This window comes from Ammospiza nelsoni, chromosome 9 (assembly GCF_027579445.1).
Source record: "Ammospiza nelsoni isolate bAmmNel1 chromosome 9, bAmmNel1.pri, whole genome shotgun sequence".
NCBI lineage: Eukaryota > Metazoa > Chordata > Aves > Passeriformes > Passerellidae > Ammospiza > Ammospiza nelsoni.
Window position 1 is genome coordinate 10,367,577 of NC_080641.1, and position 16,283 is coordinate 10,383,859.

At 42.4% G+C, this 16,283-nt stretch overlaps 2 protein-coding genes across 5 annotated transcripts in view; both read right to left on the minus strand.

Annotated features, from left to right (window-relative positions):
• The window catches only part of RABGAP1L (RAB GTPase activating protein 1 like), a 229,924-nt gene extending 219,219 nt beyond the window's left edge, over nucleotides 1–10,705 (minus strand). The window contains exon 1 of one of the 4 annotated variants that reach the window (XR_009418983.1): nucleotides 9,662–9,907. The gene's annotated coding sequence lies outside the window, so the exon portion shown is untranslated. Of the gene's footprint in view, nucleotides 1–592; nucleotides 697–9,661; nucleotides 9,908–10,612 lie in introns of those variants that run through there. The other 3 variants (XM_059478392.1, XM_059478391.1, XM_059478393.1) reach the window with 3 other exon arrangements.
• A 3,147-nt stretch (nucleotides 10,706–13,852) lies between these two features.
• The window catches only part of CCDC180 (coiled-coil domain containing 180), a 28,115-nt gene continuing 25,684 nt past the window's right edge, over nucleotides 13,853–16,283 (minus strand). Inside the window, exons 36-38 of the mRNA XM_059478456.1 lie at nucleotides 16,161–16,266; nucleotides 15,487–15,625; nucleotides 13,853–14,085 (exon numbers count right to left, since the gene is read on the minus strand). Coding sequence (XP_059334439.1) covers nucleotides 13,954–14,085; nucleotides 15,487–15,625; nucleotides 16,161–16,266 — 377 coding nt within the window. The 3' untranslated portion in view covers nucleotides 13,853–13,953. The remainder of the gene's footprint in view (nucleotides 14,086–15,486; nucleotides 15,626–16,160; nucleotides 16,267–16,283) is intronic.

A 16,283-nucleotide genomic window follows, 5' to 3' on the forward strand; every position in this document is an offset into this window, starting at 1 on the left:
GGCTATCCAGAGCAGTTTGGATTTTAAGTGTTTCATCACAAGTGAATTGATAAATTCACTTGATTGCATGAAAGAAGACACAAGAAGCCAAAAATCTTTGTTTACTATGCTCTTTTTTCTTAATCAGAGTGTCTCAATGTTTCAGAGAGCTTCCCAAATATTACCACACCATACCATCAGTTTCAACATAAATGATGCACGATGTTTATTAAATGTAGACATGAAAACTTACTATCAATGTTTACATACTGAATACTCCCACAAAATACTTTTACTTAAGGAAACAAAGTCAAAGGCAGCTAATCTAAAAGTAAAAAATAATCACAGAAAGGTGAAATGGTCAAACAAAAAGGCCATGCTCTAAACCTTTCCTTTCCACAACCTTACTTTCAGCATCCCGCCCCTCTCTCCTTTAAGTTAAGAGTGTTAAGTTAAGGACAAGCTGCTACTGAAAGGTCAAACACACACATAAGAGACTGCAACTACCAAAGGCAGTGTCTCAACCAGCCTCAGAGCCAGAGAGGGCAGTGCTGCCCTGCCAGGAACAAACCCATGGAACAAGCAAAGCATGTTCAAAGCAAGGAATCCAAACCTGTCACAGCACATGTTGCAGTCAGGACAGCCAGGACACACAGAGTACCACCATACAATACCAGAAAGCTTCAGCCCACACAGAGCACCTCCACACCACTTCAGAGGGCTGCAAGCATGTGCCTTTCTTGTTCTTTAGCCCAACCTTTTACCCCCTCCTGTTGGTGCCCTGCCCCTGTGTGCCCTCTGCTCCCTTTGGTGGCTGCTCAGTGCCCCTGGGCACTCCATGGCTCATTGCTGTCAGTGCTGCTCACCTGCTGCTCACAGCTGCAGCCAACTGGAGATGAGGCTGGGCCAGCCCCACTCCCAATTACCCCAAACTGTGTCCCTATACTAACCTGAATAGGAAGAGTGACCTAGAAGAGCACCAGCATCCCACCCCTCATCTGAGTGAGAGTCATCTCTGTGCAAATTACCAACGATAACTAACTGCACAACTGCACTGTGCAAATGCAGAATTGACTGCGGCACCTCACATGAATTTCCTGGGCAATGTGCACAATAACTCACCTGCTCTTTCCATACTCCCCAGTGAGACCCCTGAGCTCAACTACTGCCAGAAATAACAAAAAACAGAGTCACAAAGGCCAGAGAGAGAAACTGGGAGAGACTGCTGGAACAAGGATCACTTAAATTGGTCTTATTACACTCTTTTATTTCTCTGGCTACTGTCAAAAGCTCGATTCTAAACCACATTTCAGTCTGACCCCTTTATGTTCAGTCTGACTTACTGATGTCTATATATGATGAAAGAAAAGAAGAATCAGAAAGGGGAAGAAGCTATAAGGGTCAAAAGCAAATTTTAACTCAAAAAAACTATGGAGAACTTCCAACTTCACATTACTGTTTCAAAACTTGACAAAGTATTTTCTTGGACATTTTGATCAACTCATTTCCTCTCTCCCCTCACAGTTTTTACCCACATCTAATAGCAGTAAACACTAAGATTTAACCTTCAAAACAATGTAAAAATCATTTGCTGACTTCCATTCCTTACTTGTTTCCTCAGAATTGTTTAACAGCTATGTCCAAGAATAATTCCAGTTATCAGTTCCTGACTTCTTGCGAGTTTAGACTGCCAACAGTAATTTTTAACAATTAACATCAGGTACGGCAGGGTTAAAAACACCTCTTATGGTATGAGTGTACCTCTGTGAGCAAACACAAACTGTCTACAGAAACAGAAGGGACCAATGTCACCAGACTGCCTGATCCAAGTTCCAGCTTAAGTTTTACTCCAGAAACAACTGCTGGCACACACAAAAACTTCTCATTTGACACCACTGCTGTTTTGCACTCCTGTGCTCACAAACACTTAAGTTCAAGCAGAAGTACTGAAAGGCTACCCAGATTTCAGTAGTATCTGGAAGGTGCAGGAGGTGGAAAATGGCCTTAAAAAAAGCTGCAAATCTTCCTGCCTTCTCTGCCAAGATCACACTTCACTACCAAGCACCAAAGTGAGCACAACAATGCACAGAACACAGACCAAACTCAGCAGCCAGCACCAGGGGCAGCCATGCAGCACTGCCACCAACCAGTTATTTAAGAGTTCTCTTCAAAATAACAGGAAATTATGAAAGTATACACCAGTGGAACAAAGTAAAATGAAGGGTTTACAGAATGAAAAAAAAAAAATCCATTTCCTGCCACATGCATTTCAGGTTAGTCAGTCTAAATCATATAATCTAGTATTTGTTTCTCAGTAACAGCCAATTAAAAAACCTCCAAGCTTCTAAGGGAAAAAATACCAGCTTGCAGTATTCAAACTCTTAATAAAGGGGAAAACACCAATATCTTATTTAAATACAAAGAAAAAAATAATTATTTTCTAATTATTTTCAAATTTTAGTCAGCTCCAAATTTCTCCACCAAGTTCTAAATTAAAATTCTGGACCTTGTATTTTGGATCTAAATACACACAGGAAGAGACAAAGCACTGGACTAGGAATATTTGCATTTTATTTTCACACTGATTTGCCTGCAGAGGCCTGAGCACTGAAAACACACAGCAAAGCCTTTGCCCTTAATTAAAATCTTGGGACAAGAATAAAGAATTGGAAAACAAAGAGAAAAATAACATATACTTACTTTTAAAATTGTAATGTATTTGTTGAAAGTATAAATAGGTATTTGTATTTTTACAAATTTGTGTACTGCAATAGATCTGTGGATCTCAGCAAAATAATTTTGTGAAATTTCAGGAAAAAACAGTAATATTTTGCATAGGCAACAGAAGTACAAATTACTGTACTACAAACTGTCTTACTGAAAGTAAGATTAAAAGATTAAAATGACCGAAGTACAAACTGTCTTACTTTGCTGAAATACAGGATAACACGACACCAGATCTCTGCAAAGTGCAATGATCAAGTCAAAATATTTAAATTTATCTTCTTTAAACTGGTTTCCACTGAAGGAACTTCAGAGAAGGCAGATTGCTACAGAATTTGTAACCAAAACATTCAAACCCACCTGGAAACGTGCCACTCTTACACCACTGTCAAGCTCTAACACCTCCTGAGTAATTGTACTCAGCAGAAAAGCAAAGCATTCAAATATAACTACTTCTCAAATAAACATTGTAGGGAACAGAAGAGGAAATTCATTTCTGGTTAAAACAAAAACCAATTTACCAGAACAGGATCAATTTCCCTAAACAGTAGCAAAGATTATCAAAACTAACTATACAATTAATTTACACTAAAAGTCAATCCTTTGAGTAAGATTGTTGGACAAAGCCTCAACTCCCATTCTTTTTCCTTCCAAAACAAAGAATTAAGTCATATGCATGGACAACTCCAACAGATCAGCATCTGCAATTTGCTTTCTACCCCCAAAAAATTTGGCTGTGTGACTTAAGGTACATACAATAGATATGACCTAATCAGAAAGGTCAGCAATACCTGAACTGAAAGCACAGCTACCTAACTTAGCCCAACACCCTGAAAGTCAGAGGTTTAAGCATCACCTACCACTGACAAGAAGTGTAACCTCAAGAATATCCCATAATGACTAAGTAAGTGTCTTCTGGAAACTTGTACCATCACACCTTGCAACACAACATACAGAGGTTTTGGTGATGAAAGTATAAATAAATACACACACACACACAAAATGTAAGAGACATTCTGAGAGTCATGTTTATTTATTTACTTGCAAGAGAAGACCACGGATTGGTCATGACTGGTTACTCAAAAGTGACTCCTTTCATTAAAAGAATTAATAGTGCACAAGTTTCATAGCACATGCTGAGAAAGGACTTTGTTGTCAGTCACATTCACACTGATTTCATTCCTCACCTGTGTCACTGATACACTGTATGACAGAAACCAACTTATTTAACTTCTAAGCCCACGAGTGACATGGAAACCTTATTAAGCCATTTAGCAAATGGCCTTCAAGATCCACTCTTAGATTCACTCATTGACTGAAATCCTGTTGTGACAGTTTACTGCTGCTAAAAACACCTTTCTCTTTCCTTTTCTCTGCCCTTTTACCTTTTCTTCTCTAGTTAGAGATCATATGGGAGATAGCAAGAATTTGAGCAACTAAGACAGGAAGCTGTCCACCATCATTAGTAATGAGCTTTACTATTTAAAAGTTTGCCAGTAGCCTAATGTAAAATGAAAGATCACACATGAAGGCAAATGTGCAGATTACAATTTTACCATTAATTACCACAGTTAATGTGCACTGTTTTGCATCAAAGTGTAACTCCAGAATCTTTCTACTGTAGCAGAAAACACCTCAGAACTCCCAACCATGCTAAAAAGGGTATTTCTAGTCTACACAGAGGAAAAATATTCCCCATATTATCCATACCAAAGCCCTATTTGGACAGATCAGCCACACCAGTAAGTGACATACCCAAGGCTTTACCTTCATACCACTGAATCACCAGAACACCAGTACAAATCACACTTACACCAGTCAGGAAACTGTAGGATACATCAAGCACATGCAGAGGGTTTAAACTAACAAAGAACTTCATTTCAGACTGTCTACACAAATTGTAACTCAAGAACTCATCCCCTTATTTATCTTGAATAAAAAATGCTTCAATTTCCAAAATTTTAGTTTATCCCAATAATTTCTCAAATGGTTTTATGCATCAACAGAAAATTATTAAATTAATTCCAACTGGAAGCATTTATGTACAGATGGCATCAAATATTTATCCACCCATCTTGCTGTTAAATATTGACATCTCCTTTTCAATGAAAGGGGAAAGGCATACACTGAAGACATACATTTCTACATGGAGTTAGTTGTTTTAGTGATGAGGGAAGAAAATTAATTAAAAAAAAAAAAGAGCTGTGGATCATTTTACTCACTGCTTTGTCTCCTTGGTACAAATTGCACTCTGCATCTCAGACAGGGCCTATCCCCTTATCCAAGAGTGTGATACTGCTTGCTGCTTGTTTAGGGGGAACTGAAATCTTCCATTCAACCACAACAAGCTGAGGTTAGAATCATTCATTAACCAACACTTCAACTAATTTCAAAGTTTTACCTATTCACAGATAGAAAAGTTTTGATCTCTGCTTCACAAGCACCCAGCAGGCAGATGCTGGAGAAGTTACCCAAGAGCAGCCCAAAGACATAAGGTTTAGAATGGCATTAGGAAAAATCAACATAGGTAGCAGAAGGAAAAGTAAGGAAGAAGTGCTCTCTGTGCTCAGTGGAACAAGTCACCTGTTACCAAAGTACATGGAAAAGGATGACATACACGCAGCTTTTTTGCCCCAGTTTTCACTGGCAAGGTCCACTCAGAAGCCTTCCAGACCCCTGAGCCCAGTAGCAGTCTGCTGGAGTGAGAAGTCCCCTCCAAAAGAGAAGGATGAAGTTTGGAAGCACTTCAGAAAATGGGAAACATACAATCTATGTAACCAGATGGGCTATATCTAAGAAGCCTGAGGGAGCTGGCCAGTGTAGCTGAGCTATCACACTCTACCACTTTTTAAAGGCCATGAGACTGTGAGAGGCTCCTTCTGACCAGAAAAAAGGCAAATATCACAACCAATTTCAAGAGCAAGGAGGAGGATTCAGGCAACCACAGATCAGCTAGCCTAACCTACGTCCATGAGAGGATTATAGAGCAAATCCTCCTGGAAGGCATCCCTCTGCTCAAGGAGCACAGGAAGATGACAGGGAATAGCCACCATGGATTTAGCAAGGACTGATGATGCCTGAAGAACACAAGAGCTTACTGCAATGAGATGTCTGGCTTAGCAGAGGATGGAAGAGCACAGGACACAGAAGGCCAGTAACAACAGTCTCCCACAGCATCCCTACAGCCAAACTGGTGAGACAGGGGTAAGGGAGCAGTGAGGTGTTTGGGAATTTGCCAGGACTGCTGAGCTGAAAGAACAGCCACAGCTGTACCAAGCTCCACGCAAGCAGTTGCAGTGGCATCTCCTAGGGATCACCTGGATGAAACCAGCAGTACCACCCAACGTCTTGAGGAATCATCTAGATGATGGGACAGGCTGCATCCTCAGGAAGTTTCCAATGACACCAAAGTGGGAGGAGTGGTCAGCTCCACTCAGACCTGGCCAGGCTGGAGAAAGGCACCAGTAAGACTTTGTGAAGCTCAGTGAAGGCATGTGTGGGTCCTGTATTAGTGGCAGAACAACCTCCTGTGACAAGACAGGCTGAACACAAACTAGATAAAGACTCAGATTTTCAGAAAAGTATGTGGAGATCCCAGCAGACAGAACTGTGAAAACAAGTCACCAGTACATGCTCACAGCAAAGGCAGCTGAGCACAGCATGGGCTGGATGCAGGAGTCCAGGCAGCAGGTCCAGGGAAGGGTCAGTCCCCTCTGTTGAGCACCTGTGAGCCCATGGCTGCAGTGCAGCTCCCCGGTGCAGGACTCACACAGACACTCTGGAGCACGTCCAGTGGCCAAGCTGGCCAGATGGCAGGAGCACATGGTGTACAATGAGAGGCTGATGGAACTGAGTTTGCACAATCTGCTCAAGAAAAGAGCTCTAAAGAATCCTTACTGACTGTCAGCTCTCTAATAAAAGGCTGCAGAAGAGAGAACTGGACTCTTCTGGATAATGGACACTGACACATTAAGAGGCAACAGACACAAGTTGGAAAGTGAATTTCAACTACCTTAAACGGAGGGAGGGCGGAAAGAAAAAATCATTGATTGCAGTCAAATGTGGAAACAGATTGCCCAGAAAGGTGTTAAAGGCTGGAACAATCTTATCTAAATTATTCCTACTTTAATATATGCAGGGAGTTGGATTAGATGACCTCCAGAAGCCCCTTCCAACCTAAATGACTGTTTTAGGAATTTACTATTTGACCTGCCAATCATTCTATATTAGAAACTTTCCTTCAGCAGGTTTTGCATCCGGTTTATTACTTTCAATCATGTGTTTAAAACTCCAGTTCTCCTGTACATACAGTCAGCCTACATCCAGTGTTGTACACAGAAATGTACATATCTCTTATCTTCTTGCCCTTAGAACTTCTTCCCTTTGTACTGCTGTGCTTCCCCCACAAGAAGGGAATACGTTTTCAGCATCAGAAAAATTCTGCACTTTTAAGCTAACTTGATCTAAAAAAACCCACACTTTCTTCAGTATTCTGGCTCATGATACAGGGAGACAAGAGTAGGAAAGCAGATGGCTGTGACCCATCTCAAAGTGGTAAAAGTTACTTTTTACCCTCTGACCACTTAAAAACATTAGAAAGACACTTCTGCTACTCTTTCCAAAGAATAAGAAATATTCCATGAAAGACACAATCTAACAGATGTTTACCACAAGGGCCTTACTCACCTTTCAGAGCAATCTATTTTACTAAGCAGATTTTGGTGCCCCATTTATGTATTTATGTTCTGTTTACAAACAGTCACACCCAACAAACTAGTTTGTCAGCATCACAAAGTCCCCTCTGGGAACACTCCTGACAGCAAATTTAAATAAACACCTTAACAGCCACAGAGGTTTTCCAATAATCTACACATTGGTTTTGTTTCTCTTTAAAGTTAAGAATACAGAAAAAAGGTGAAATAAATGATTTTAAAACATGTCAGTCATTTTTAAGGACTAGGACTCCATCAGAAAACAAAGAATGCCTTCACCAAACCAGGTTACAATAATGGATCCTTCAACAGCTGTACCAGAATAACAGAGTAAGACTGAAACTGGAACAAACTGCCAAAGGTATGAATTTCACAAAACACATCAAAATATACTTGAAAACAACTTAACCTTCACTAAAAGGACACATTCAGGAAGCTCAATGTTAATGCCTGAAATGTGCATTTTAATTTTCACTTAATAGGTCAAGATTAAAATTCATGGGGAGAAGCTGAGAATTATTACAGGAATGATTAGTGTAGCTGGTGGCCCAAAGAGCAAACAAACCTTCCATGGTCTATTTCCACACATTTTTGCATCCTTTTTGTTAAAAGTGCCTTTTTTTTTTTTTAATACCAAGATGAAGAGTGCCAATAAAACCTATCAGTCCATGGGGTGCATAAAATGAGTATAATCCCATGACAAATTAATCTAAACTAGAAATCAGAAAGTGTGTAATTACTAAGGTCAGTCAAGTTTGAAATAGCCTTCCTATTATAGCAGAGGTAATGACAATATACAACTAATTATTTTTAAATTAGAGCAGAATAAATTTACAAAAACCCCTAACAATGCCGAGATCACTCCCTGAAACTAAGAACTCACCAAAAAGTTCAGAGAGCAGAACAGATGAACAAAGGAGAGAGAAGAAGAAAACCACAGCAATTTCTGTGGGCCTAGAGAAGAACACAGATACATAGATGGCTTTTGAGTCCATTTAATGTTGTCAAAAGCCAATAAAAATTACACCATGGCTTCATAATCAATATAAGACAGTACTGGCAGAAAAAAAAGAGACACCACCCTTACTATCATTGCTACCTTCACCACAATGTATGTTCTTCCAGCAGCACTGGCTTCTGCCATTAACTCAGTGACCACAAAGCCAGGTCCCAGCTAAGGACATCACAACACTCTCCACTCTCTCCCCTACCAACATAACTTCTTCCTCTGGACTAAGCCCACATCCACATGGCCGGGCAAGTGAGCTGGGTCAGGAAGTTGTTGTAATCAGAGTACCTCAGGGAACAAAAAAAAAGAAGAAATAGAAGTACATCTTTTAACCAGATTAGTTCTTTTTACTCACTTCCTGACTGTGGAAGTCCCTTTGATGAGAGAAGGAGCAGCCACAACGCAAACTGTCTTGATATGCCAGGGAGTACACCAGGTACACAAGAGAGCCACATTATAAACTTGATCTTTTTGCAATCCCCTTACTAACAGCACATAACTTCATCTGTGAATCACTTTTTAAAGAACTGAATTATATTTTTAACAAATCAATACATTTCAATGAAACCATTTTAAAACACTGTAGAGCAATTTTTACAGTTCTCATATGTACAGCCAAACTGTTCATAGCCCCTGAGTCCTTTCAGAAAAAAGCAGTTATATTAAAAATCAAATAAATAAAACAAAACTAACCCAGTATGATTTTCCACCTCTGCCTAAAACAGAAGGAAGTAGTGGAAGGCTCTGTCACTGAGTTTTGGGGTTCATTATCTGGTGCTGGTTCCCCTCCAGACACTCACAGCATTCCTACAACACTGGAGTCAATTTGTGCTTACTGTATTTATAGTCTTTTCAAGTTTAAACTACAAAGTAAGTTATTAATCATATAATTATTACCATCTAACTCACATAAACAGAATAAGCTACAATCCTACTTAAAACCTAGGCAGAGGCATAATTTGCAGAACCAACCTTATAGGCCCAGTAAACCTTCATACAATCTGGAGGCAGGCTAGTCTGATAGGCAGTCAGGATTTGGCCTCTATCATAGAGATTTGGTTAAATAAAGCCACAGCACCTTTTCTGCACTTAAAGGAGTAACAAAATGCTGCCTGTACCATCAACGAGACATCTCTCTGGAAACTGAAAGCACACCTGCCCCTCTGAAGGTTTTAGCTGAAAAACAACGTGATGATGAGACTAGAGCATGACAGTGAGAGAGAGAAGCAATGCTTACCTAAGCAAGTTATTTCTTAATTGTCACTCGATTTTTTTCTCTGTTTTAAAGAAGAACTGACATTTTGAATCTTTTTTCCCCCTCTTAGCCACACGATGGATGAATACAGCAGTGAAACGTGGTAGGACAGTCCTTATTCACAGCACTATCAAACCAAGTACTCGTGGCAACACAGCTTTGAGTGTGACAGCAGGAGCAAAGTACACAAGACACTGCAGGAACTTATCCAGGAGGAGAGTCAGCAAGTCCATTTCCTTCACTGCCGTCCCTGCTTCAGGTGGTGATAGCAGGTTTTCAAGTACTTTTATCTAAAGACAAGAATTTTGTACCAGCTTATGGGTCGGGAGATTGTGGAAAAGGGCTTAAAAAAACAAACCACCAGAAAGAAAACAAACAACCAGGGGGAAAAAAGAAAAGAAAGAAACAGACAACCAGCCCAAAACAAAACATAACGTAGATGAAATTGAATAAAATTGAATAAAACGGAATGAAACTGACGCATGCAGACGCACAAATTTAGGACAGTAGTTTACTAGTCCGGGCTCTTGGGAAGTGACTTCACTTTTCCCGCGGAGGAGGCAGGGAGATGAGCGCTTCCACAGCGCTCTCGCATTCCTGACCACGAAAACAACTTTATTTTTTAAATCCTGCCCTGTGCTCCAGCTCCTCTCCTCCCGGAGCGCCACTGCCCAGGGAACTCCACACGCACAAACACCAAATAACACGAACCGGCGGAACCATCGGCCCGCAGCCAGCGAGGAGCCACCTCAGGTCAGCGGGCACGATCTATCTGTCTATCCCCCGTGACACCGGCTGGGCCGGCGGCTCCCTCTCCTCCCGCGCCCGTTCTCCTGAGGGAGCGGCGACCTCCCCGCCCGCGCCCCTCATGACACCCGCTCCGCCCCGCTCGGCCCGGCGGGGCAGGCCCGGGACAGCGTCGCGATCTCTCACCGGTGCAGCCGGGCCGTCCTCCCCGCGCTGCCGCTGCTTCCAGCCCGGCGGGGCCGCGCAGCCGCCTCAGGGCCGGGACAGCGTCGCCCACATTCCGGCGGCGAGAGGGCGGGCGGGTGCGCGCGCACGGCTGACACGGCGTGAGGGCGGGAGGGAAGGAGGGACGGCGGAGGGACGGCGGGGTAGCCGCTCTCGGCTGCGACAGGCTCGCCGACAGCCCGCGGCCGCTGCGGGCTGCCCGGGGAGTGCGGGGGGCGTGCGGCTCCGCGGCCGGCCCGGCCCGGCTTGCTGGCTTGTGCGGCCCCTCTGGGACACAATTATAGAATAGTTTGGGTTGGAAGCGGGCTTAAAGACCATCTCATCCCACCTCCTGCCGTGGGCAGGGACAGCTTCCACTAGAGCAGGTTCCTTCAAGCTCCGTCCAGCCTTTTCCTTGGACACTTCCAGGGATGGGGCAGCCACAGTTTCTCTGGGGAACCTCTGGCAGGGCCTCACCACTCTCACAGGGAGAAATTCGTTCCTAATATCTAATCTAACCCTGCTCCCTAGTGGTAAGCAATTCTGGGTCCTGTAACTACGTGCTGTTGCAAGTAAATTCTTCCTGTAAGTTCCCTTCATGTACTGAAAGGCCACAATGCATTCTCTTCACCCCAAAGCCTTCTCTTTTCCAGGCTGAACAATCCCAACTCTCAGCCTTTTATGACAGCAGAAGTGTTCCATCCCCCGATCATCCTGGTGCCTCCTCTGGATATTCCAACAGGTCCGTGTTCTTTCTCTGCTGGGACCCCAGAGCTGGAGGGAGGTGAGGTCTCACCTGAGCAGAGGGGCAGAATCCTCCCCTCCGCTGCTGCCCACACTAATTTTGATAAATGCTTCTCTCCCACCTGTCAGAAAGCATCCAGCAGGCACTGAAATGTGTCAAAATCCTCACCCACAACTGAAGGGCAATGGAAGCAACCTCTAAATCATGGTGCTCTTTGGCAAAAATGAATTAAGCTTGCCTTCAGATTTTGTACGCTGGTCTTGCCAAGTGGGGTAGATTGTGTTTGCTTGGTGGTTTGGTGTGGTTAAACAAATATTTAAAAATAAATATCTATGCTTAATTAAGTATCACCATTGTTTATGTTCAAACAAAATGTTTAAATTACAACAGCTTGTCTTGTTGGCTTGTGTGTGAAACAAATTACATTTAAACTACCCACAGCACCTATACACCTTGTCTGTGTCCTCCCCCTTTCAGATGGGTTCAGTAAAATCTTAAGGAATGTCAGGTCACAGCCTTCAATAAAACAACTTTAGCACAAAAGCCAGTGGACTGTGTCCTGTTGCCCCTGGGACAGCCAGACTGCCCATGTGGGCATTGATTTTAGGCTGTTTTCTTGTCACTACGGTCGAGAGGTTTGTTTGTTACATGGTCTTTTTTGAGCTGAACTGTCATAAAAAAAGGCAAGCAGGCAACCAGGCAAAGGACAGCATTTCACAGGAGAAAAAAAAAGAAAAGCCAGACTCTCTAGCCAGCTCCCCATTTAAGAATTCTTACTATTTGTCTATAAATGGTGTAAATTCAATTACCTCCAGATTACTTTTATCCCACCACAGGTTCAGATAAACCACAAAAGCATGGGGAAATCAGAAGAATTCAGAGAGAGGAGGAAAATTATTTTAATGACTATGGCAATAGAGAAATAATAAGAAGAAGAGAGTAGCCCTGGCACAGTACCCAGGCACTGCACACTGGTGTACAAATGTGGGTAATAAACAGGAGGAACAGAAAATCTAAACAAGGCAAGGCAAGAAAGGATGAGGCAAAAAAGGGGCAAGGGAAGGACAGAGAGGGGAAATGCAATGGAGGGGTGGGGTAGGCAAAGGCAGAAGGAAAAGCCAAACAAGGGAGGGGAAAACATGGCAAGGGCAGACAAGAGAGGGGCAATGAAAGGCAAGGAGGGGAAAGGCAAAAGGAAGTTAAGGCAAGGCAAAGAAATAAAGGGAGAAGGTCAGCAAGGCAAGGGATAGGCAAAGGAAGGAAAGCAAAGGCAGGGTAAAGGAGGGAGGGAATAGGAAGGCAAGGCAGTAGAGATGAAAGAAGGGCCAAGGCAGAGGCAAAGCAAGGCAAGGCAAGGTAGGGGCAAGGAAAGGAAAATGACAGCAAGGCAAGGGAGAGGTAGGCAAGAAAGGGCAATGGAAGGGTAGGCAAGGCAAGGGAGGGGAAAGGCAAAGAAGAGGCTAGGCAAGGAAAAACAAGGGAAAGGAAAGAGTGGAGTAAGACAAGAGTGGATTATGGGATGGGCAAAGAAAGGAAAGTGAACGTAAGGCAAGGAGGGGCAAGGGTAGAGGGGTCATGCGGGGCAAGGATAGGCAAGGCAGAGGAAGGGCAAGGTAAGGGATGGGCAAAGGAAGAACAAATAAGGCAACACAATGGAGAGGCAAGGTGAGAAAACACTAGAGAGGCAAGGCAAGGGAGGGGCAAGATGGAGGCAGGGAAAGGCAAGGAGGGGTAAGTCAGAGAGGCAAGGTAAAGCCAGGCAAGGGAGTGGCATAGAAAGGGCAAGTCAATACAAGGCAGGAAAAGGGAAAAGGGAGAGGAAAGAATGGGGCAAGGGAGGAGCAAAGCATGGCAAGGAAATAAGGGGTAATAGAGGGGCAAGGCAAAGGAGGGGAAGGGAAGGCAAAGGAGGGGAAGGGAAGGCAAGGCAAGGCAAGGCAAGGCAAGGCAAAAGAGGGATAGATAAAGCAAGGCAATGGAGGGGCAGGCAAGGCACGGCAATGAGAGAAATTGGTAGGCAACAGTAGGCAACACAAGGTAGGAGAAGAGAGGCAAGGAATGGGAAAGGTAGTCAAGTCAAAGCTTGTTGATCCAAGACAACATAAAATGTGTATCTTTTCCAGGCTGGCTATCTCCAGCCAGAGGTCTCTGTGAAGAGATGCTTGGGCACAGGGGCCTTGATGCAAGGGTGCTTTGTTAGGGATAGTTCTCTTTCACACCTTGGGGAGTTTTCTCATTCATGCCTTGGGGAGTTTTCAGACCAAACCAGCTCTCAGGGGCAAAACTGCAACAAAATCCTGTAAACTCTGCTCATAAATATGCTTTAAGTGCCCATGCACAGACACATGTGAATGGTAACAGGTGATACTGTAAGCCAAACTAAGTGGTTATGTAAAGATGAGCATAGTAGTAGTCTTAAGACTGAATATGAAGAAACAAGTGGTAACATGGCAAAACAAACAAAAAGGCAAAATGTAGCTTCTTTCAATGAAACAGATTAATAAGATAAAAAATATCAGTGACATACATACAAATTTGTCAATTTACACCAACAAAGCTCAGCAAAATGTGACTGATCTCAGATGTAGAGTCTCTTTATCTTCCGGACAGATTGTTCCCACCAATCACTCCAACGCTGAATTGCCAGGAGCTGAGCTGCACTTTCTTCCTTGATCTGGGCAAACAGCTGTTCAACTTTACTTTTGTATTTCTGTATAAAAAACGCCAAAAATTAAGGACAAAATTAGTAGTGACAAAATATATTTTTATTTGCCTAAATCCAGGTCCTGATCCATTGTGTTAGAAGACTGCATAGAGGCCATTTATTTTTTGCCTTTGGCAACAGAACTATATGAATAATTAACTATTAGCTGTGTTCCTTCTGTGTTCCTTTTAAAGACTTCTGAAATTGAATTATCAGCAATATTTAAATTTTGCTAAAATGCTAGACCTTCATCTCACTTCCATTAGTTCCTATGAGTAAGGAGTTGCCTTCTCTCAAGACAACACAGGATGCACTCAGGCTCTTGCTGGAACTTCTTAACTCAAAAGTATCCACTGAGCTATTACAAAACTGCTAAAAAGTTGTTTCCTCTAGACAGAAACTTGTTGACTACCATAAAAACCTCAAGGCACTTGATTATTCTTAAAGAGTCCATGCTGCAAAGCAAAGTACTGTATTGTTAATGCAACACACATGGAGGAAAATACTCCTGTGGTGTGCATGCATTCTATATCCAACCCTTTTATCTAACCATTTGTATCCAAACAACCACATTCCCTTCAAATCTGTGCTGTAATCAGGTTCCTGGGCACCAGAACTAGATACATAAAACACACATGCAAATTGATTGTTTTGATGGCATTTGCCATCACTGACAGTGTATTTTACATTCTCCTATTAAAACCAGATATTTTTTAAAAGTTAATTTGGTTCACTGGGAGTACAATTACTTCCAGGTCAGATGCATAAAGACATCTCCAAGTGATTTAACATAAAAATATTCTCCTAACTTCTGAGCACTGCTGTTTTGAGAACCATTGTCTGTTCCAGTCAGAGGCAGAGTTGTCTGCATTCTTTTAACAGATTCATTGAAGAAAGAGTGATTATTTTGATGGTGGAAACAGTCATCTGTGATAGTTGTGGATATAAGATAGGTATGAAATGTTTTACAACTCTTCATCTTTTATGGGAAAATCAGCTTTTGTGATCTAAGGCTGGAGCTAAAGGCTTCAGAAAGAAAGGTGAGGGAAAACAAGCAGGACTGCAATAGCACTGGGGCACAGCTGCTTTTGGAACTATGATGGTGCCAAAATGCAGTGTCCTGTTTCTGACATCATCCATGCTTCTCTGCTGAAACAATTTTTTTTTTTTATCATATCATGGAATGAGAAGACTCCATGGGGAACCAACCTTGTCTGCTTCTGACAGCATCACAAAGAAATGGACACGAGAAAGGATTCCTTCACACAGATATTATGGCCTTAAGATCTGCAAACACTGCGTACTTTAAAAACTTACACACACAACTAAGATTCTGTAATTGTCTTATTAAAAAGCCAACCCCACAACAGCAGCAGCCCACTCAAGAGTCCTTCCCCACAGACCCACCGTGTATGCAGCTTGTCTTGCATCCACCACTGCCAGATGGCCCAGGGTAGTCTTAGCTGTTGAAACTGATGCAGTTCCTGTGCACAGAATATAGTCTGGAGTGTCAGGAACAGAAGTCTCAGGTATTCCTGGCCAAGACCTATAAAAAAAACAAACCAACCAAAACAAACACATGAGAAAAGACGTTAAAAGAAGTTAGAAAACAGATCATATTAATTCATGTTGCTTGTACTAAGGTGCCAAAGATCAATCTTATTTTTTTTCCCACTAAAGGTTTACCCTAAAAATGTCTTTGTTTAGTACAACTACCTGTTCTTTGAAAGCATCAAGATCTCTCCACAATATAGAATTAATTTCTTCTAAATGACAATACACAGACAATTCACAGATGTGAATGTAATGAATTGATAACTAGTGACAAACAAGTGGCACAGCAATAGCAGTGACATGGTATTGTTTTGCAATACTATATGTAATTCAATTTATTTGGCTCTATTGCAATTCTTTCTTTAAAATCATTACCCACTCCAACTAGCCCATTACTAGTTCAATGACATTACTAATGATCAGCTGCAGTTTCAACAATTGCAGGAGAAAACTATCAGGACAGGGCTTGTTATGAGTCCAGAGCAGAGGAATTTGACAGAACAGTGTTCAGTATCTCCAAATACTACCTCCTTCCCCGTCTGACTGACTGTTGAACTTTGGAGGTTCCTGGAGGAAGTTCAGACTGTTTACGGCACATTAAAGTAGGCATCTTCTCAGTGGGTATTTCAGTTCCTGGGAGGTAACAGAAG